At 40.5% G+C, this 21,622-nt stretch overlaps 1 protein-coding gene across 7 annotated transcripts in view; it reads right to left on the bottom strand.

Moving 5' to 3' along the window:
- The window catches only part of LOC136671424 (3',5'-cyclic-AMP phosphodiesterase 4D-like), a 75,000-nt gene that overhangs the window by 10,336 nt on the left and 43,042 nt on the right, over positions 1-21,622 (bottom strand). For 2 of the 7 annotated variants that reach the window (XM_066647090.1, XM_066647089.1), the window contains 6 exons: positions 4,165-4,353; positions 3,524-3,565; positions 2,347-2,383; positions 1,505-1,578; positions 1,311-1,360; positions 243-355 (listed from right to left, as the gene is read on the bottom strand). In XM_066647090.1, coding sequence (XP_066503187.1) covers positions 243-355; positions 1,311-1,360; positions 1,505-1,578; positions 2,347-2,383; positions 3,524-3,565; positions 4,165-4,353 — 505 coding nt within the window. Of the gene's footprint in view, positions 1-242; positions 356-1,310; positions 1,361-1,504; positions 1,579-1,780; positions 2,285-2,346; positions 2,384-3,523; positions 3,566-4,164; positions 4,354-11,104; positions 11,764-21,269 lie in introns of those variants that run through there. The other 5 variants (XM_066647094.1, XM_066647092.1, XM_066647093.1 and 2 more) reach the window with 5 other exon arrangements.

Here is a 21,622-nt window from a genome sequence, read left to right as displayed (position 1 = left end):
ATGTAAATGACGTCCATCCCAAGATAGGAACACGTTACCGATGTTTAAAAATAAATAAATAAATAAATAACTAGTGTCCAGCAAGAAAAACACAGTGACATTAATTCAGTCGCCAATTTTAGTTGCTGTAGTGTTTATATATATATCTCATTACACATTTTAATCAAGCAAATGTAAGGCATTTTTAAAAGTATGTACAATTAGAGTAACACAATAAATGTAAGTGTAAAAGTGCATTATACCTTATTGGAGGCCATCTCACTCACTGAGTGGCGGGTTTGCAGTGTCTCCAGCTGGTCCAGGCACCAGTCCAGCTCCTCCAGAGTCTCAATGGCCAACTTCTGGTACGTGTCATCTGCAAAGCGACAGATACTGATGTAGAACTGTCAGGCATCAAAAGGCATCTTCCTGTGCTTGTTCCAGTGAGAAACCATTATGTCATAGCAGCATAAATGTTATAAAACTCTGTCAGGGATAAGATTTAGTGGATGCTAATCGTTAGAGAAGTGTGCTCGGGATGGGAAAGTCACTGTTTCACCGTTAAATCAGCAGGAAAATTGGGGGTGTGGCGAAGGAAGGGACAGTGCTGTCTCCTCCCTCAACTTCCACATCTGAGGTGCTCTTGAGCAAGGCAACTAAGTCCCAAGTTCTCCCCAGGTTTTAGGATGGCTGCCTGCCATTTCAGAGGCGTGTGCTTACTGCCTCAACTGCCACTAGTGTGTGTGTGTCTGTGTTTGTGTTCACTTCCAGGAATCTGTAAATGCGGAGTACATTATGCAATAACGATAAAAGCATGCCAGTCACATATTTTGCTTTATAAGGACAATAAATAATATAAGCTTCTTTTTGCATTTACAATACATGTATGCTTCATAAACAGTTTTCATGATCTGTAATGAATGTCATGATCTTCTTAATGGCATCACAACAACCAATTTCTGACAACCAGCACTACTCTTTTTTTGGGCTAAAAGACTTCTCTAATACAGTACCCATCCAGGGTCGCTATAGCAACAGTGATCCCTGTTTATGTTCAGGAACCGCCTCACCCCATAGAATAAGAAGCAGCAGAAGAATTACAAGCATGCTCTTACTTCATCCCCACTTGAGCCACTGCGCTAATATAATTGGTTTATTAGTGAAGTTCATGGTGGTGCACATTGTCCATTCTCTGCTTTTGCTCACTTTGGTTTGTGGTTTATTGCTGCTGACTGGGGCGTATTATTTTTACTTAAACTTTCCAGCACTGTTTACAAAATAGTTTCAGTCTTTGACTATCTAGTGATAGGTCCAAGTCTCTTAGCACTGACCTTGTAAGCCTGGCTTGCACATGGAGGGAGGATTGCTGCCTGATGGCCGTCTAACAGAAAAGAGAAGAAAAAAAAAGGCACTGAGTTCAACGAAGGTGGTCCAATGCCACTGCTGGTGAAATAATCTCCAGAATTCCTTCCATTCTGTCAGTGGTTAAAAGGGCTGGGACAGCCCAGTTGGATGAATCTCTTACTTGTACCCGCCCCGGTCCTGTAGATGAGTTAAAGCTGCAAAGTTGCTCCGCACTGTTCGCAGACTGGCTAGAACCTAAAAAGAACAATAGTTTGTATTTTAGTTCAATTTATAACTGGGGGCTGTTTAACAGCGCAGAAACTAAATACACCTCATCTGAATGTGAATTAAATTTATGACATCTTTATGACATCAACAAATCAACAGATTTTACATTTTTATTCATATTCTATAACTGCTTTATCCTGTTCAGAGACACGGTGGGTCTGGAACCTACCCAGAATCACTGGCCACAAGGCAGGGGCAGACCCTGGACTGGGCACCAGTCCAATAAAGTGCATCACACACTTATGGACACACTGGAGAATAGCCAATCCACCAACCAACAAGTGTTTTTTCACTGTGGGAGGAAACTGGAGCACCCGGAGGAAACTGATGCAGACACAGGGAGAACATACCAAACACCTCACAGACAGTGACCTGAGGCAGGGGTTGAACCCACAAACCCAGAACTCTTGAGCTGTGTGACAGCAACACTAACTGTTGTGCCACCGTGCCTCCTGTAATACACTATGGCAGTGGGTGTCCATCTTGTTCCTGGTCGTCCACTGCCCTTCAGGTTGTAGTTTTCTCCTCACTCCATCAAACCCACTTTTCAACTTAGTTGAGAGCAGAAGAATCTCTAAAATGTACAGGGCAATGACCCACCAGGATCAGGACTGGGACCCACTGCACTACTCTCATTTGGTAATGAATAAATACACAAAATGTAACAGAGCAAATTAAGTCATCACTTTTTAAATATGTGGGCTATGGGGTTAGGGTTAGAGAATCCTCACTAACCTGTGCAAAAGGTGTTACAATCATGTCTTCTCCGTGTCTGAAATAAGAAAGAAAAATGATGACTAAACTCCTGAGAAAGGTCAGGAGCCTGACACTTAATTTCTAAGTAAGTTGGGGATGTTTTGGAGGTTTTTTTCAGCTTCACAGGGCCAGCAATTCTAAACAGTGTTTTAAGTTGGGAATTATGCAGAACAGTGATGTGTAGAGCTCAACCTCATGTACAGAGGGTGAGTTTATACTCTAAACCACAGCACAGTATCTTTCCTGCAGGCTCAGAATATGACTAATCCAACAGCACTGCAGCATGGCTGGACTCACTGTGCAAACTGCAAAGTTCAGAGGGTGTGGTGAGGGGCAAACAAATGAGCCGCTTCAGTTTACAAGGCCACAGTAGGATAAACCAACACTGTCTCAATAACAAAAAAACAACAAGGAATGTATTAATTTGTATGAAATTACATTAAAATGACCAATTTCTGCTCACCAGGAAGTGTAATTACTAGGCTTTGTAACTGATACTAATAATGATTGTAAAAGGCTAAAATGTCCAATAGCCAATAACATACTTTTATTTTAATATTCTACAAATACTTTCATTTTAAATTGTGTAATACAATATATTGAAATTCACATTTACTAGCTAACGTGATTGACAACTCACAAACATGACAGTCATCTGTGGTCACATTTCTTATCTTCACCCAGAAAATCTATCTGAACCATGATACTGTTTTGTTTAAATGCACCACACCAACCTGCATTGAGTTGTTGTTTGTATTGGCCAACCAAAACATTAGCTAACTTCAGTACACTGCAGTTCCTATGGCAATCATAATGATTTTAGAATCTAGTTTAATGAGCAAATTTAACACAGAACATCTTACATAATTATGTACAATTAACATCAGCCTTGTAAACGGAAGCCTTTTGTCTTAAATCCTTCAAACTGTGGGTCATGCACTTGGGAACTTTCCTTAAGAGCAAGGAGAAACATCAGGGTGCATGCATCATCATACAATATCCTCCTAAATCAGGATGGCATCTTTTGAGCTTTGGTGAAGTCGACAGGCTTGAGGACGGGGGGGAGTGAGTGGGTCTGGGTGATGGTGGGGATGGGAACAAACAAGTTTGGAGCAGTTTGTTAAAGTAAAATAAAGTTGCCACGCGCTTATCTCACCGTGGCAGGCAACTGACTTCCCACTGTTTCAGACCCTCTTCCCTTAAGAAAAAAACAAAGGAAGAGTCTCATGACCTAACTTGGATGTTTGGGCAAAACAACATGGACGTCAGCACAATGTATATGATGTAGACCACAGGAGGAAACTCTTTTCTTTGTGATTAAGGACGTCAGTTTTATGAGCATGCCAATCGCAACCACAGCAAGCAATGGCACATTGTATTACTGGTTTGGACTTGGTCTCTCAAATAAAGGTTTATTCTGTTCAAAGGTTCTGAGTCAAAAATTACAAGCAAACTAATGCTTTTAATAGTAACTTCCAGAGTTAGGAATGTAGTTATAGGAAGCTCGGAATCTGTAAAACAATATATTTTAGATGTTTCCCGAATGCACCTGTTGTGGTGATCCATCCAAAGGCAAATGACAAAACTTATTAGTAGGTAAGTCATAGTATGATACATATATAAAAATTTAATATGTTTTTGTAACAATTCTTACAATCTAATATTTGATTTTTTATAAAAACCTAAGTGAACACACTTATTACAGAGGGATTACTGGCTCCTCTATTTACTACACAATGTTAATCACATAGTAGGACAAAAGGCAAGGCTGGAATATGGTGAGATTCTGGTACTTACAGCTCACTGGCAGTTGAGGAATTTCTGGACATAGGCTTTGGGGAAAGGTCAAAGTCTGAGTCTGAGCGGTATAAGAAGGACTCGCGCCGCTGGCTGTGGGGGAAAGTGGCCTGTAGGACCAAACCAGAGCTGGGGCTGACCTGAGGGTCCAGTGCACGTCCTGTCGACAGTCCATTCTCAACATCGAAACTGTATGAGAGAGTGTGGGTAGGGATTGAAAAAGAGAACAAGAGATACAGTTAGATCCCAATTCTCATAGAAACTGCACTATGCAAAAAACTGTTTATATCTATATGCATTCATTTTATATTCAACTGGAGGTTAAACATAATTCTTATTTGTCATTGTCCTTTACATACTTCATAACGATACTGTGATTTCCTCTTTTGGAAACTGCTGGGTTCTAGATCAATGCACATTGTCTGGAAAAGGATACTATGCTGTTTACCAAAGAAATACACAGTGTAATCGTAACATCAATGGTACAACAATGGCTTTGAGGCCAGATCAGGGAAGTTAATGTATTCACTGCATTCCTTTTTCCAGAGGAACATCTGCACCTTTCTACAGTTCATAATACATTGCTAATAAACTGCAAAATACAAATATTAAGTGTTTAGGCAGGGTGTATATTATTAGTGCAACACAATATGGTACAATTACTTTCCCTGGCTAAATTTACTAAAGAAGGACCCTTGAGGGCTCTACACCAGTGACAGGTTGGTATCTTAAATTTCTGAAAGCGTACCATACACAATACTATGCTGTACAATTTGAGCTTGGGTGGGATGCAGTGTTTTAGATGTATTTTCCACCTCATCCTGAAATAGCATCAACTATACTACTTCACACATCTATTTTTAGCTCCCATCGGAGGTCTAGCAGAGGCACCCACCGTTAAATGAAGTGTGAATGTTACATAATCAACACTGAATGAGGCAACTCGATTCATGAGGAAAGCAAGTGGCTGGATATAGAGCCAATGAGGAGGCACTGGAAGGGTGTGGGGGGAGGGGGGGCTACTGTCACCGCAGTGACGCAAATAGGCGCATGTCAGGACTGTCCTGGGGCTCACCGAAAAAAGGGAGGGGCCTGAATCAAACAAGCCCCATCTCTCCTCCCGAGGATTCTTCTGCCACTCAAAAGGAATTTTGATGAAGCCAATGTGAGCGCAGTGACGTAGAAGGCTGTGCTCTAGTGCTCTAGTGGGAGTCACATGGTCAGAATGTGGTGCGTTATAAATAGCACATGGAGCAGCAAGAGCTATTTATAGCCATTCAGGTGAAGCATACTCCATCCCTACAGGCAGTGCAGTACCTTCCCCATTCATATTCACACACTCGAGCCAGCATCAGAAATCCCTGTTTCTATATTTACCCTGTACCATATGTCGAACTATTTTTGCCTTTTAAAAATCAACTTGTGCCTTGAACTCCCATTTGTGAAAGATAACCAATGTCTAGCATGAGTTTAGTCATCTTTTAGATCTGAATTCTGTTCTGAATGTGCATCCAGCAATAGCAGCAGCATAGAGCTTTGTTAATGCAGGGACAAAAACACAGTAACCTTTGAAAGCTCTACTTCCATCATGCTGATCTATTTTATGACCAACAAGGACATGCATATGGCCCATTTCTGAGGGCAGAGTCAAAGACGTCATCAATAAAGACCGACTCAATCATATTGAGTATTTTTAGAAAAACAGGGTCAGTGAAAATTAAGCCAGATCTTTTCTCAAAGCTGAACTCAAAGAATGCCCTGAGTATATTCTCTTCTGGCTGTTGCCATTTGTTACAGAGCTAAGGGTTTGTGAAGTCTATAAATGAGTGCAACATGCAGTTGACCTTTATCACATAAACAGGCTGTATAGCCAACCAGAGCAGTGTGTCACTGAGCAAAGGAGAGGTCCGTACTGTAATAAGAATATACCAACTGCATTCCCTAAGGACTAACTGCACATGGCACAGCTGGACTGGGTCCCAGAGGGGCACCCCTCTTTTATCCACGTCACTGCATGGATTCACCATATGTTTACTGAAATCATTTGAAGAAAAAAAAATTATATATATATATATATATATATATATATATATATTGTTGCTGTCCAAAGAAAAACATGTATCGCTAAATAGCTACTTTATAGGTGTGGGGAAAAACCCTTTATAACTTTCTATGGAAGTCAATGCAAAAAAGTAACATTGGAGCATTTCTATTGGTCCATTCAACATGATATTTTTACATTAATTAATGTGAACTCTGTTGAAGTCTTGAAAGTAATACACATATTTTGATGACATTTATTTTTGACTATTTAAAAACTAAATTATAGGGTTGAATCTAATTTGCATATAAGACAAAAAGGAAGTCCTTTCAAACAACTACAGAAGCTCTCCCCTGGGATATTTTGTTCAATTTGGCGATAAAGTTTCAGGATTAAGTGCCGAGGTTTATTCACACACACACACACACACACACATATATATATATACTGTGAGAAAAAGCTGAAAAAAGCTGAGTGAGTAAGACATGAGTGAGTAAATAAGGCATATTGGTTTATATGTATTTTAACTAGTGTTATTAAGAAGAGGCTTGAGGTCATGCATATGGTGAAGTCTAAATGATTTCTAACATCACAGGAAGTTTCACTTCTGCTTCACGTAGTTCCTGTGCTAAATATTACTGCTCAGCGTTTTCTTAAGCTGAGAGTTCTGCTCAAATTTCTATGGCAGTGTAACAGATAGTGGAGCAAAAGCACATTCATCACTAGAACTAAAGGCAGAACTTCATCCAGTGGCTTTTTAGGAATTCTAGCTCACTCCTCTTCTGAAAAGTGACTTGGGACTTCCCACTTGTTCTAGGGCAATTGCCAGCAGCTGAGTTACACTGGAGCGGGGGCTGGGGTGACAGAGACCTCTCTCCATGTCTGTCTGCAGCACAGATGTTATCATAAAAGGACAACTTCAACAACTTCCAGGGGATAACAGAGAACACTGCAGTAAAAACAGCTGCTTCCTTTTTGTACACCCAAGCATACCCATGCGCACTGACTGTGGGATCTGATCTTCATGCAGTTTAGACTGAAGAATACAAGTCATTTCTAGCAGAAAAAAAACAAGCCTCAGCTCTCTATAACTATCAGTGCTGTTAAATGTAGAATGAGGCAGGGGATTTTGTACAGACTTCTGCTCTGGACATCTTCCACTATACGTAGAGAAACCTTAAGGTATCATGAAATATGCATGAGTCCACCTGAACATTTGCCTGAGGGGACAGTTTTCCAGTCTGCAATCTGTATGAATAATGTCAGTATTCATCCAAGCGCTGCCCATTCCATTTTAATCCACTTGTTTTGTCTTTGTAAGCTATCCATAACAAACATAACCACTAACTGAACACAACTTCCTCCGGTTGGCAAAATTGCGTAATGTATTTACATTTGTAACCTTAAGTATAAAGCAGATTTCCAACATCAGATTTGTTACATCAGAATGCATACTGGTTATTATAATATCTTATTAAGATACTTTTACTGAGTGAAAATCATGCTCAAAATGGAAAATACACTGACTGTGTAATCCTCCCCCCAGGCCACCTCTCCAACACACTGCTGAACTTCCCAGAAATACAAGTCAGAACAGGCTTCCAATGTACAGACAGGTCTGTACCATGCTATTGCTAGGCATTCCAAACAGTTGTGTCATCAGTGTGTTTACTAAGCATGATCTTTTCTAAAGCTGTTCACCAAAATCATTAAAAATCTATTATAAAAATGGTGGGCAATTAATTCATTATCAATTAGTCAGTTTATTATCATTTTGTAACTCGGATAAATATCTAATCCCTTTGTGACTCTGAAACTACAGCTTTATAATCACAAAACATAAGGAATTATTATTTTTCTGAAATAATCGACTTAATTTTCATTCAAAACCGCACATGCAATAAACCACAACAAAAGCACTAGACACAACACAAAACAACAACGACAAAAAAAGACTTCTGCCTCGGCTAGAGGGATGGGTGAGTGGGGTTAAACTGTGTACACTATGCTAGGCTCTGGCTCAAACAAACAGTGTGCTCTGGTTTATGATGGACTGCGACCAGGTGTGTGTCCTGGAACAGGCCTCAGACAGAGCTCTCGCTTTTCTCAAACAGCCAGCAAGTCTTCCTCACAAATCTGTCAGAGGATCATTCCTGTGCCTGCTGCGGTATGTGACTCTTATTTCATGCCATGTTTCTTTATTATCTTCAGCGTCTTTTACTTCGAACCTCACCATGACTCATGGAAAAGACTAGTACCAAGAACACGACATGTTCAACGTTGACAAATGAAACAGAGACAGGGAATGAGGTCAGGACCAAGACATTTTAAACTTCCACCAAATGCTATGAATTCTGTGGGTTCCATAAAACAACGGCCTGTTTTGTTGATATTGTCCAAGTAGGCTTTGAGCTCTGCTAGTCTGAAAAAAAAAACCCCAATGCAGTCAAATGCAGTAATACAGGTGAAGAACCAGGTTTAGAAGGATGCTACCGAGGTACAGTAGGTGGTTTGGAAATGAGCAACGGTGGAAGAAAGCCTTGCTGTGCCTAGAGACTGGTCACAAATAACCACTGTGAAGCAGGTGCTTGGGTAAGGATAGGATGCTGCAATCAATAGGCTCTCCTGTGGTGGTCTGAGTGGATTGCTGTGCAGAGCATGGCATAATTGAGGGCAGCACTCTTCAAAACGAGAAGCACACAGGGACTTGTCCTCTTCTCTGTCTTTACATGGACCGCTTTCCAAAGCTCAGCCTCTCTCCCGGATCCACTCTGTCCACCGCTGGGCCTGATTAAGCTCTCAGCAGACCCAAGCTTTATTTGGAACGTGGAATCGATCCTGACAGGACGGCGTGCATCACTTGCAGAGCAAAAGCAATTAAGTTGCAAAGTGCCCAGGCATAGAGGCTCAATGCACAGGCTGGGGTAAGTGTCGAGCGCCGAGAGGGTAGGCCTTTGATTTAGGGTGCAGATGTGGATTTACTAGGGACATTTCAATAAACATGTGATTAGGGCCTGAGGAGAAGCAGGTTCTACCACTTCCTCTCCGAATTAAGCCATTTTGAGCAAGAGTGAAACATTTTAATGCTCTACCAAAGTTAGTTATCTTGCACAAGCCTGCTGCTCTGTTAGTAGCTCCAGCTAGGCTGTAAAACTCTGGGCAACACACTCTTTGAACTGCGGCTTGCACGAAATTCTGGATTCATAAAAATGCCTAAAACACACACAAACTGTGGGCACACTTTTTTCAAGTCCTCGAACAGAAGCTGTGACCACAGACGCCTGTGTCACCATGCACAGCTCTGGGGTTGACGTCAGTTGCGGCTCAGCTTGCTTTCTCGGCAGAGATAAATGAGCACAGCGGTGTTTGATGTATATGAGATAAGACTCTGAGGTCTCAACAGTGGAGACTATATTTCATCAATTCTCACATTAACTCCAACATTAAAACATACTCCATTCCACAGCTAAACAGTCCATCGAATACTGACGATGAAACCTGACTCCTGTTGAGCTTTAATCAGCAGCAGTTGACAGGGTACCGCTCTTGTTTATGGAAGTTGCCTGTGAGAACCTAGTTTGCTCAGTTATGGCTTTGTTTCAACCGATTGTGGTCAGAAGAAACTCCATCAGGAGAACAAACTGGCGTCTACGCAAACCATCAATGCAAAGACAATTCCTGGTGTTTATAATGCTAGTTTCCTGCCATTGAAAGCACTCTGTATTTTTAAGAAATCCATGCCCAAATAGCTCCCCACTGTGTCTTTTCTGTATATGATGGGCTCAGGCGTCTTCAACAACAGGAAATGATATAACTACGTTTATGAGTGTGCTCTTAAATTTAAGAGATGGCATGCTCAATAATGTCAGGGCTGATTTGTAACTGGCTCCAGAGGTGGAAAACCTTTTGTTTAAGTGAGGCATATTAAAAGCCCTGCATAAATGGTCATGCATGTACTACTTTCTGCAAGCACTTTATTACTTCATGCTGTGGCAAAGAAAACTAATTTTTTCAAGCAGTACTCATATACTTATTTGGAAGTCGATTATATCTCACCCCCTCTCAGAAGACCTCTTTGTTGTAGCTGGGTGTTAATTCATTCAATAATTCATCCAGTCATTTATGCAGCAGAAAATATGCCATCAAAACAGTCCCCCAGATGGACCCTAACTCAATAAACAGGAAAAGAGGGGGTTGTAAAATCTGCTTTAGAAATTGCAGGATAAGTCTCACTTCCTGCTTGTCCCTGAGGTTTTAAAACGATCATCTCAGATTAAAACAGGTTTAGCTGTTATAGGTTTGCCTTTGCACAAAGTCTAAGCCATGTCTGAGTACTTACGAGTACAGTATGATGTGTGTGTAAGCACAGGGTAGGCTACTGTAAGTATAATATACTATGAAACACAAGTTAACCCTAACACAAAATGAAATAAGCACATACAAGTGGTGGTTACTGCTTCTAAATTAGAGGCATTTTGTTATAATTAACAAACTTGTCCAGCTGTATTTAACAGATGTGATGTGCATTAAAACCCCAGTTTAGAGTGTGCCAGGTCTGGAAACACTTGAGACCATAATAATTAGCCTTGGAACACAGCCTGACTTTCCCTCCACCTGTACAGCAGCAAAGCTATGTGCCGGAGATCTGTTTACATGCATGTGATGGAGGTTCAAGCTTCTTCCATTTAAAGTTCTGTTTCTATGCTACACATATATTCTACTTCCACTTTTTACACATCACAGAGACAACCTTCAAGAACGGCCAACACAATATATCTACACAACAACACAGGTGACACCACCGAAGCCATCCTCAAAAACACAAGGACCAGCTCCCGACACATAACACCTTTTTCTCCTAAACCTTCTTCACATTCAAAGGAAAAAGAATGGAATTACCGCCTGCGTTTCTGCACGATGTCTATCGGACGGTTGACAGCACAAGGAGACCCGCAGATGCTGCTGTTCCTCAGTCTGAAAGCCCGGTCGGCAGGAGGGAGAAAGACACAGTTTGTCGGCAAACTCATCCTTTCCGTACGTCTATCACTTCCCTACTCTTTTGTCCACCAGCTCTTTTTGCAATTCTTCACCTTTTCCTTTCATGTGCCCGTGCTTGTTCAGAGCCACATGTGGTTCCCATTTCGGACGAGTCACAAAAGAAAAACGAAGGAGTTGGGACACAGTGGCATGAGTAACTGAATCCACTTTGAGTCAGTCCAGAAGCCTTGAGGTTTTTCTTGGTTTTGGCATTCATCCTCAGGAAAAGCAGGTTGTTCGATTTTCTCCTCGCCTTGGTGCTCGGTGTCACATGTTTCTTCGTCTTCTTCCTGAAAAGAGGTATTCTGTTGATGGTCCTGTAGTAAAGGCTAATGTGCAAGCACTGCCTGGTCCGTACTTTAGAAGCGCAGGGCAAGACGCACGGCTCAGAAGTGACAGAAACGGAGAGAGAGAAAGAAAAAGAGCTAACACCATCTAAACAGAGGTAGAAAAAAAAGAAAGCTTCAGTGGTAACTTCTCTTCACGCTGTGTTTTGCCGATGCACAGTGTTGCTGACAGTGTTCAGTTGTCTCACTCTTTTTCTCTCTTCCTCCCTCTCTCTCCTTGCTTTTTTTTTCTCTCTGTCTCACCCTGAAAGCCCCCCCCCCCAACCCCTTCTTCTTTCCCTCTCACAGCTCTAGCTGCCTCTGACAGCTGAACTCATAAGCGAATGAAACCTCTCGCCAGCACGCTTACCCAATATAGAGTGTATGCATGTGTGTGTGTGTCTGTGTGTCTTTGCAGCCGCATGCACGTGTGTTCTTGTGTTCTTGAACAAGTGCCAATTCAACACAGTGAGGTCAGTGAGGCGGGGGGTGGGGGGGTGGGGGTGGACCCCCACAGGATGAACGGCTCCAGTCTTCCTGGAATGTCTCCAGCAATATTAACTCTTTACTCTTTGTTGAAGAAAAACAGTAATCCCCACTCTGGCTTGAAAAAAAGGGTACATGCCTAAACAATCTCGCTCTCGCTCTCTCTTTTCACTCAAAAACTGTAACGTTTAAATGTATGTGTTATTATATTAAGTAGTAACACCCAGATACATGTACACACACACTTACAAGACTGCTGTACTGAATTTACTTGATTGAATTTTGTGCATTGATTAAAATTACATTGGAAAGTACATAGAAAGGCAAAATAATATTTATATTTATTTCTATATTTATACAAATACATAAATATTGATTCATTCATTCGGTCTGTAACCGCTTATCCAGCTCAGGACTCTACCTGGAATCACTGTGCACAAGGCGGGAACACGCCCTGGAGGGGGCGCCAGTCCATCACAGGGCGACACACATTCACTCACACACTCACACCTACGGACACTTTGGAGTCGCCAATCCACCTACCTATGTGTTTTTGGACCGTGGAAGGAAACCATATATAAATATATTTATACATTTATATTGTATTTATTTAGTAATTATGAATTCAACTTAGTTCAATTTTATTTAATACATCCCTTCTGCATTAGATTCCCGCTTCGGGTGACTGTCTGAGGAGTTTGTTCTCACCGTGTACGCGTGGGTTTCCTCCGGGTGCTCTGGTTTCCTCCCACAGTCCAGAAACATAGTTGGTAGGTAGATTGGCGATTAAAAAAAAGTGTGTGTGTTGCCCTGTGAAGGACTGGCGCCTCCTCCAGGGTGTATTCCCTCCTTGCGCCGAATGATTCCAGGTAGGCTCTGGACCGACCGCAACCCTGAACTGCGCTTACAGATGATAAATGAATAAATGAATGAATGAATGAATCCCTTCTGCAATAAACACATCCACCCTCACACCCAACCTAAAATCCATGGCGCTCTCATGTTGGCTCATGTCGGTCCTGGCTGCTTCACTTTGATCAATCATCAATCAATATGTTAATTCAGTTAATATAAAAGCAAAATCGTCATCAACCCCATTACAGGTCACCTTCATCCTGGGTTGAGATACATGTGAAATCAATGTTAGGCGAGAGCGGGCGCTGGACACTGGCGCACGCTTTAATTACATGACTGGACTTTAGCTGCCCAGTTCCCTCAGGACTGAAACGTAGCGCTGCAGAAATGAGGATAAATATTTGCTCAGGCCAAAGTGTTAGAGGGGGCTTGAAGGGGTGTCTTTCTACCCCAACTGCTCACGGTCAACCACACACTGCTGAGGGGGAGTGACCCCCCGTGAAAGAGCATAAAAGATGCATACACTTATGTATGCATAAAAATAAGCTAGAATACTGTACACATGCAGTCCTTCACACATAAATAATATGCATGCATGTGTACATGCACACACATTTACACACATTAATACGTGTGCATGCACACACACACACACACACACACACAGGTCATGCCGTCCCATGTCATTTACTTCACATACACCACCAAGGTTTCCATTTCATAAACTGTAAGGATCAGAGAGCAGAGTTCCTCGTAGTAGTCGGTAACATTTTCCATTTGCACAAAATCTCACATACAATTAAAACTAATTCTAGTCTTGCTCGGATTTTTGTGACATTGTGTCATTTCATTTGGTGCAACTTGTTTCCCATTGAATAAAGCAGAAGTAAATGCAATAAAATACACATAAAATATGGAATTTGATGGGCAATAAATTGGAGGGGGGTGTAAGTGCCTTTTCCCCCATTTTACCTTCGTCAAACGTGCCAAAGTGAACCCTGAGGGAACCTGAACTAAAATGCAGCACTGTAATTTAATATAAAATGTCTGGAGCCAGGGAAAAGTGGTACAAATGTAAACCCACCGCTAGAAACGTCAGCATTCAGGGTTCCTCTAGAAGTTAACCAGTCACTTCATAACTACTGTAGTTTTAACAGTTCAGTGGACTGAAAGTATGAAAAGGTGAAATTCAGTGTCAGTACAAACACACAGAACCAGATCTCCAAAACACCACCTTTACAACAGAAGAAAACATGTTTTTAACAGAATGGGACATTCTGGGCATTACTTCCATTACATTGTATTATTTGAAATTAGGTAAAGATTAGTTGTATTCATCCATTGGTCATGAACTGTTCGCAGGGTACAAAGGACAGCTGGAGCCCTTACATTGTGTTAAAAATAAAAACCACAAAAGATAAGGTTCTGACACAAAAGGATTTAATTAAATGTAACCCAAATGGGAATATGTGCGCTGTTCTACCCCGCTGTCTTTGACGTATCGTACAGGTACAGTTTTAACTAGTGCATGAGGTTTATGTGAGAGTACTCAACAGCAGCCCAAGCTAAAACACCATGCAATGCTGAACGTTACAGTACATGATCTTCTCTGCTAAAGGAAACAGTGCCACCCAGTGTGTGCCACTTACATCAGCCACTTCAGTGTCTCTGAGATCCAAGGGGTCAACACACTGCTCTAAAAAACACACCCTGGACCTGACCCAGTTAAAAAAATAATGAATTTACACAAAGTGTAACACTTCAGATTTCACTTAAATCCATGTAAAAATATTATTTAAAATATTAAGAATATATAGAATGTAATGGCACAAGACTGTATTTGAAGTTTTTTTAGTACTGTGACCAGATCTGAGACGACTACTGACGTGCAGACTGACCAATTAAATGTTTACAGAGAAGGTTATTGACCAATAACGGTAGCTCTACAGTCAGACCGTCCAATCAGAAGATTTTAGGCTACTTCACCACGCCCCCTTCTCACTCAAGCGAACCAATCAGAGTAGGGGAGGGCGGGACTAGTTTGTGAATGAAACTTCTCGAAATTCTATGTAAGCTCCAGAAAAACAAAATCCCGGACGTTTGTGAAATTCCGCCCGGACATTTTTTTAAGTCTAAAGAAAAGGACATGTCCGGGTAAAAGAGGACGTCTGCTCACCCTATTTTTTGACCCTTTCTACATGTCTAGCAGTCCATTTCTATTGGCCCATAAATTCTTTTCCATTCTATCTGCGCTTCTTTACAGTGATTATTTCATAAAATAATACAAAAATATTATAGACTTTTCTGCAAGCATCTAATAAAGACATGAACCACTTTGGACACTGGGATCCTATAAAAACACTGAAAATTCAGATTCTGATAAACTCTGTAAAATGTATTATGTCGCATTAAACCTATTTAATGATTTTGTTTGCATCATAGCAACTGACTTTAGTAGAAACAGAGGTTTACAGGGTATAGCCTTCGGAAACAAAGAAGGAAGAAATCAGTGTCTAAATTCAGGTTAATGCCGTATCTGCTCTGAGACACAAGGATTACTCCAGAGCATCTGTGAAAGTTATCTCTGTTATGACACACAGACCATAAAACACAGAGCAAGAAATCAAGGTCATTTAGCCTGCTATATGGAGATAGATGTTTCTGTTAGGAACACTGGATTTGGGCAGGCTGACGGTGCCTTGCACTACATTTGAAATATGTTGTTCTGAAAAAGAAATTCAGTGACTCACTAAGAATGCAGCAACCAACTCATTTTCTTTCTCTCTTTTAGAAACATTAGGAAAAAAACCCTGTGTTATAAATATATATATATTTCCCACACCTACATGGCTTGATGTTCTCCTGTGTTGTAAAGATGAAAGCTTTAAGAAGTATTTGTCTGACGGTGACAGTTTTCATGGCCTACCAGGTCTTGATTGGCTGCTAGAAAACTCATTTTCTCAACAAGTTTCTCAAAAAGTTTATTAAACACTTGATTTAATAAATCATGATTTTTGTCCCTTTATATTGTTTGGATTATTAGCTTCTTTATGCATTGTGTTGTATCTAATCTCTTCAGAAATGTCTGCTCACAAATGAAGGCATTTTTTGTTAATGGCTGTTCAGAATAAAAATAAACAAAAACATACAGAACAGAAAAGAAAAGAAAGTCTTATCGGTTTCATTTGTGAAGACATTTTGCTCAAAATCATGAATTTATATATATTTTAAAAAAGAATTAACATATTAATGAATATTCATATATATATATGAGAACCTTGATGGAAACTGTTGAATTGTTAATTCATATGAGCATTCACAAGTCAGCCAGAAGAGGTCACTATTAGAGAGTAAACTCCCCACAATGCACCTCCACAGCACAGTGACAACTCCAACAAAAGCCTGGAATATCTGGATGCTATAAGCTACACTTTTTCTTGAAGTCACGGTTGTGGTCACTTTTCCTCTGAGGTCACATGAGTTGTTAGCGTGTTCTCATGGTGTTTATGTCGCAGTGAAATTGTAGGTGAATTTTAACACTATGTACACTCTGAGGAGAGGACGAACAGAATGGTATAGTTTGGATTAGATTTGTTGATTAGGGAATTGATTGGAAGGTCAGGCGTGCTGTGATGGGATGGGGCAGTGACGCAGACAGACACAGTAATCAGACTGCCACGCTCTCTCTCTGGGAACTGGTCCAGACTCTGGATGTTATTTTAGGACCTAGTCACACACTCTGTATATCGTTTTATTAATTGTCTCTCTCCTTTTTCCAGTACATGCTAAGAGCAGTGAAGCATGTATTTACAGTGTGTGTGTGTGTGTGTGTGTTTGCCTGAGAGAGAGAGAGAGAGAGAGAGAGAGAGAGAGAGAGAGAGAGAGAGCATCAGAGCCTGACTTGGATTAATAATGCAATAATATGCAGGTGTGTAATACAATGGAATGCCTTTATCTACAGACAGCTGGAGTTCTCTACCCTTTTAACAATACTCACTTTGATATTTTATAAGACTACATACACCACAATAGAGGTGTGAGTAATTCCGTAAATAGAGTGCCACTAATCCACAACATACAACAGTAGCTAACAGCAAAAATCTGACGCTGAGTGTTGTTCAGATTCATTATTAATGATACTTTTAACTGAAAGAAAACAATTATTTGTAGACTATTTTGCAAAATGCAAGACTGCATATGTTGTCTATACACGAAAGAAGTGCGTTTCTCACAAAAGTAACACACGAAATCTGTAAGATCTTTACAATACGAGCTAAAACCAGAAGGCCTGGAACTCCAAAACTTAAAATAGTCAGTAAACCACCTTCTTAATTGCATAACCACAAACATTGGGCAGGACTTCAAAACATAAGGATGTTTTTCCCCTAAACCACAATCCTAAACTTGATCCTAATCTTATTCCAGACTATAATCGTGGCCCTAAACTTTGCTGTAATATATTTATATCTGTCAAGTGCATTCAACTTCTCTGGATAATTTGTTAAAAATCCAGGCATCTGCAGACCATCCACCAGGGACTATCCAAATAACACAGGACCTAATGTTCTGTATCATTTTTATCTGATGGAAGACTACCCAGCAGCATAGATCTTTATAAGGAGAGAGCCAAGCACTGAGACAACAGCCTGCTGAGAGTTCCTGAGAGTAACACAACACAAACTGCTGTCTCTTACCGAAGAAGACGGACATATTTTTCCGAATGGTGATCCTGAAAACATACGACATATTAGAGAATGGTATTATGTCAAACATACAACATCAGGATGACGGAAAGCCTTTTCACAAAGCATAATCCAGGCACTTTGGTGTTCTTTACGCAATGCTACTGTCTGAGAAATCTATAAGCACTGGGATTGGTCACTGCATTGTGCTATTATACTTTACATATAATTTACATAGTCTGTCTACACAAGTCTATGGTGATTTGCATTGACCACGTTTGCATATTTTCTACAATACATCCATGTGGTCTAGTTCTGTAGATCTATTGGTATTTGATTGGATTTTGCATTACAATTTTAATAAATCATTTACTTACAATACTGTAATATAATCTGTTGTACTGCACTGTCTTGGTAATTGCACCACACGCGATTTTAGCCACATTTACTGCGTAGTCCAGCTAAGAGTGTGCACTGAAGCAGTTTTCCCATTCACTTGAACTGTCCAGAAATGTAGGGAATATAGGTGAAATGCAAATTAAAAACGGAAAACACAGTGATTTATACAAGAACTGTACAAAGACTAGATATTTAATATTTTATCAAATCATCTTATTATTTGTAAATATGCTCTCATTCTGAAACTTCTGCTTGCAGTACATTGCCAAAAAGTTAGGATAGGGGCAATTTAAGCCTAGGAATGTTCTGAAATGTTCTAAAAACATTGCACAGGAGTGAAGCAGGCCTGCATCGAGGAAAGGCCAAATCCTTCATGTGCAAGAAGAAGTAAAGCACCACCACTTTGCCAAAAAGTGTGTCTGAATAAGCCAGAGGTTTAAGAACAATGAGCGATCCTCAGTGAGCGATTGAGTGAAATGAATGCCCATGATCTTTGATTTTTCAGACAGAGTTGCATTACAAAGACAGTACGATTCTGCGATGAATATCACCACAAGAGCATGGGAATACTTAGACCATTTCATCCACTAATGTAATTCCTATGTATGTTCTATGTGCTATGTACAGTCCAGAAGCACTGCTGACTTGTCTGAGCTCGAGCAGATCTGAAACGACCGATGCACAGTGGAAATGTCTATTGGTGAATGTCAGCTGGTGTAAAAAGCTATGTTTAAATTCATCGTACTTTAAATTGTTTACGGAAACATTGGACACTGTGTTCTTTTGTGCTCTATTAAGAGGGTGAAGAAGAAATGGACCATCCAGAGTGTTTCCACTGTAAAATTGACAGGGTCTGTCACTGAATGCAGGGGGGGGGGGTTAGTTCCTACGGTATGTACATCTGTGAAGACACCATCATCCAGCACAGTTTTGGAACAACATTTGCTTTCCAACTGTTTTTGGATTGAACTCTTGCAAAAAGACCTTACTTCCCTTAATTTGAAGTCCATTATTCTTTTTCTCTCGACACATGTCAATGACGTATCACCCTCTGAGAAACGTGAAGTCTGCATTTCACAAACTCTCACAAACAGCTGCTTGGAGGTCTTTGTAGCCTCTAACGCCTGTAAATCAGGGAGACGGGAATAATGGACATTTCTGAAGAGCTGAAGGACACAGCTTTTCCTCAGAAGCTCAGACAGAATTGCTGCGCTCTCGTGGGGCAGATAATCAAATTGCAGCCCCCTCATGTGCAGGCTCATGCACTTTGAAGGGCTCCAGCTTTGATGCTTCCATGTGCCTGTGACATCAGCACATCTGGAAGAGATTAGGGATGGAAACAAGGTCCATTGGGGGAGTGCAGGCCCGCCTTACTCTAAAAAAGGCCAAGTCTAATAATAACCCAGCTGGTCGTGTCCAGTTTTATTATTACATCTGCCTGTCTTACTTTAGGAATAACACGTTTAACACAGTCAGTGGGTTTCATTCATTTTATTACGGACACCTTGAATGTGGACATTAACTAGTATTTGCATCTGATATAAGCAGACATTTGACAGTCACTTTACGACTTTATTGACAGGAATGATCAAAGAAAATGATGAGGGCCAATATTATGAGTTTTAGTTCACTCTTCTTCGTCTTAAATTAATATGTAAATATTCATATTGATTGTTCCTTATTTTGGTTGAGTTCTAAAATGGTGGCAATAACTGGACACCTCTGGTGTGGACACATTTCTACAAATTTTAATGCAAAACTGCATTCACTTCATTTTTCCAAAAAATTAAATGCAGCAAATCCATAGAAACCATGTACTACACTTAGCTGAACCATGCTGTATTTAGGTCTGTCCCCTGTAAGGTATAACTTAGAAACTCCACCAAGTATTTAACTTGACCAGAGTCCAAATGTTTGCATATAACTACTTACTCAATGATATGTATTTAGGTATCTATTTATATCATTTTTATTTGACAACATGGTATTGAGAAAGGTTTGACGACCCATTATTCTACTTTTTTTTTTTTTTTAAAGTGCAGCTTTACAGAACACTGTGTAAACCAAGGCAACTGGACAACACAGCGCTTTGTGTCTGATAATACAAGCATCAGTGCATTGGATATTCTCTCATACGCTGACATCACTGGCGTTCTGCTGTGCCAGGCTGACAGTGGGACCATGGTGTGTGCCTTTATTCAAAGCAAACCCATCCCCCCCAACTCGCACACACATACAAACAATTGGTGCTGAAAACAGCCAAACATTGATCTTCCAACTCTCCATTAACCCAACAGGACACACACACACACACACACACACACACACACACACACACACACACACACACACACACACACAGAGACACACTTTATGCAATGCCAGGATGGGGGTCATACTTATGTTCCAAACCAATACAGATATAAACACTATATAGATACATAAAATACATACATACACTACATATATATATATATATATATTTATATAAGTTCTTTAAAAGTAATTTGTGTTTATTAAATCTCATATATCTATAATTTTTATTCTTAATAGTAACCCACCCAAACAATTAGACCTTTTTTAGGAACAGTTTTAATAGTTGCTGTTTTTCTCTGCTTTTCCAACAGCGCCAGGAGCCACACTCTCACACACACACACACACACAAACACACACAAACAAAGCAAATATTGACAGATTCCACATAAGCATCCTGTGACAGTCATACTTTAGATCCTACATCAACTCATCAGATCGATTTCACAGTCCACACTAATGCTGTAGCAATCAACAACAGCACCTCTGTCAATCAATCAGTCAAAAAAAACACAAACCTAAAATGCCTGTAGTAGCTGCTGTTACATGGCAGGGTTTTTGACTCTGAAAAGCCAACTGAGAATCTTTTGCCACAGAGCTATGATTCATAAAAAGCCTCGATATGCCCTTCTCTACTTCAGTACTGAAAGGATATGACTGACTGCTGTCTGGAGTCACCACAGAAACACATTCAGACTTCCCACAAAAAAGGAGACAAGAAAAACAGCACAAGTAGTGGATCTGATCATGAGGTTTGAGGGGTTCTGTTTTTCAACAAGTAAAACCACAACAGACATTTACTGAGGCAAGCACAAGGGCTGAGACCTTATGGTTGTAAAGAATGGGTAGCTAATTAACAATATATATACATAAACATATAGCTCTGACGTTCAGTTACTCAGAACTGGAAGGTAAACAAGAAAATTAGAAGTGAGGACAGTAAGCAAACAAAGGAATAACTTTACCCAATACAGGAGTGTCTCCTTCGACCTGAACCAAAGTTGAACAATGAACTCTTCCGGGGTAAGCGATGATCTTTATGCATGTTTTTCAGACTGAAATGCTGGCAGTTCGGCTGTTTCACTGCTAAGACTGGAGCAGCGTGAGCTTTACAGGTTTGGAATGATGAAGGCTCATTTTGTGGAGCTGGTTTTGATCAGCCCCATAGGTAAAAACTGAATAACCCTGACAATTCTGGTGGGGGGTGGAGGTGGGGTCAAGAATAATCTTGACTGAGGAGCTTCAGTCAGGTACAGAGTTCCAGAGGAAGTTGGAACAATCTTAGGAAAAGCTGTGGTGTTCAAAGTTCTGCATCTTG

This window comes from Hoplias malabaricus, chromosome 16 (genome assembly GCF_029633855.1).
Source record: "Hoplias malabaricus isolate fHopMal1 chromosome 16, fHopMal1.hap1, whole genome shotgun sequence".
NCBI classification, from domain to species: Eukaryota; Metazoa; Chordata; class Actinopteri; order Characiformes; family Erythrinidae; genus Hoplias; species Hoplias malabaricus.
This window is presented reverse-complemented; position numbering and strand designations above follow the sequence as displayed.